This window comes from Coptis chinensis, chromosome 3 (assembly GCF_015680905.1).
Source record: "Coptis chinensis isolate HL-2020 chromosome 3, ASM1568090v1, whole genome shotgun sequence".
Lineage (NCBI taxonomy): Eukaryota > Viridiplantae > Streptophyta > Magnoliopsida > Ranunculales > Ranunculaceae > Coptis > Coptis chinensis.
The window spans coordinates 70,986,249-70,987,633 of NC_141458.1; the positions used below are offsets into that span (position 1 = coordinate 70,986,249).

Sequence of the window (1,385 nt, forward strand, 5' to 3'; positions counted from 1 at the left end):
ATGGCTGACTCTGACAACAATTCTTCAAGCATCATTCATCACCACTACACCCCACAAGACAACTCAGCGTTCCCAAAAACTATTCCATTAGATGAGTCCAACTATACCATCTGGGCTCCTCTCATGCGGATGCGGATTGGAGCAAGGGGAAAGCTTGGTTATTTGACTGGCGCAAAGGTTGAACCGCTTATGAATTCGTCCGAATATGAAGTTTGGGCAATAGGTAATGAAAAGGTAAAAAGCTGGCTTATTGATTCTATGGAAATTTCTCTTATGAACCGTTATATTCGTCTTCCTACTGCAAAAGATATTTGGGAGGCTGTGGAGAAGACCTTCTATGATGACTCTGATGAAACTCGAATTTTTGAATTGAATACGAAGTGTTTTGAAGCGAAGCAGAATGGGAAACTTATTCCTTCCTATTACAACGAATTGGTGGCTATGTTCCAGGAAATTGATTAGAGGGTGACCTCCCAGAATAACAGTGTTGAAGTTGTTGTCCATGAAACGTCCACGATATCTAGAATGCGTGTTCATATGTTTTTACGTGGCCTAGATCAGGTGCGTGGAGAGATCCTTCGGAAAGAACCTAAATTTTCCTTGGAACAAAGCTATGCTTACATTCGTAAGGTACTATCTAAGAAACAGGTTATGGGGCGCTCTGTATCAACTGAATCCTCTGTCTTGGCTGTTCATAGAAAGACAACTCCTTCAGTTTTTTCTGGTCCTCCACGCCATCCTAAAGGTAAATCAAATCCTTGGGCAGATAAAAAATGCGGTGTTTGTGGAGACTTGGGTCATAACATGGAGAGATGTTATGAAGTGATTGGTTATCCTAATTGGTGGGACTTCTCGAAGAGGCCACGAAAGAATTTAAGCAAGGCCGCCATTGTTAATGTTGTGAATGGAGAGAATGCTTCGGCTAGTGTTGCGCAATCAGGTATGAATGGTAATGTTATTTCGAATAATACATGGATAATTGATTCAGGTGCATCTAACCATATGACAAATGACCCTAACCTTGTGAAAAGTCTTAGACCTTCACCTCAGATCGTTGTTTCTACTGCTGATGGTACTCCAACTCCGGTTAGCGGAGAAGGGTCTATTGAGTTATCTAACACCCTCACTCTTGAATCTGTCTTAGTTGTTCCATCCCTTGCTTATAACTTATTGTCTGTTTGTCAAATTATCCTCGCACTTACATGTACTGTGACATTCTATCCATCTTTCTGTGTTTTTCAGGACATTCTGACTCGACAGATTCTTGGTTATGGTGTTAGAAAGGGGAAACTGTACTGCATGGACTTGACAGAAACTGGCGAGAAACAAAAGAATTTTCTGGGGCAAGCTAATCAGGTTAATAGGGTCGAGAATGCAAAAGAAGT

The 1,385-nt window shown here is 41.3% G+C and overlaps 1 protein-coding gene across 1 annotated transcript; it reads left to right on the top strand.

Annotated features, from left to right (window-relative positions):
• LOC147510639 (uncharacterized) lies at positions 1-462 on the top strand. Its single transcript, XM_086598206.1, has one exon. The coding sequence runs from the start codon at positions 1-3 to the stop codon at positions 460-462; it is 462 nt and encodes a 153-aa protein (XP_086454332.1).
• The last annotated feature ends 923 nt before the right edge of the window (positions 463-1,385 follow it).

Excerpts from the sequence above, each read along its gene's own strand:
- LOC147510639 (XM_086598206.1), top strand. The coding sequence starts at position 1 with ATGGCTGACTCTGACAACAATTCTTCAAGCATCATTCATCACCACTAC.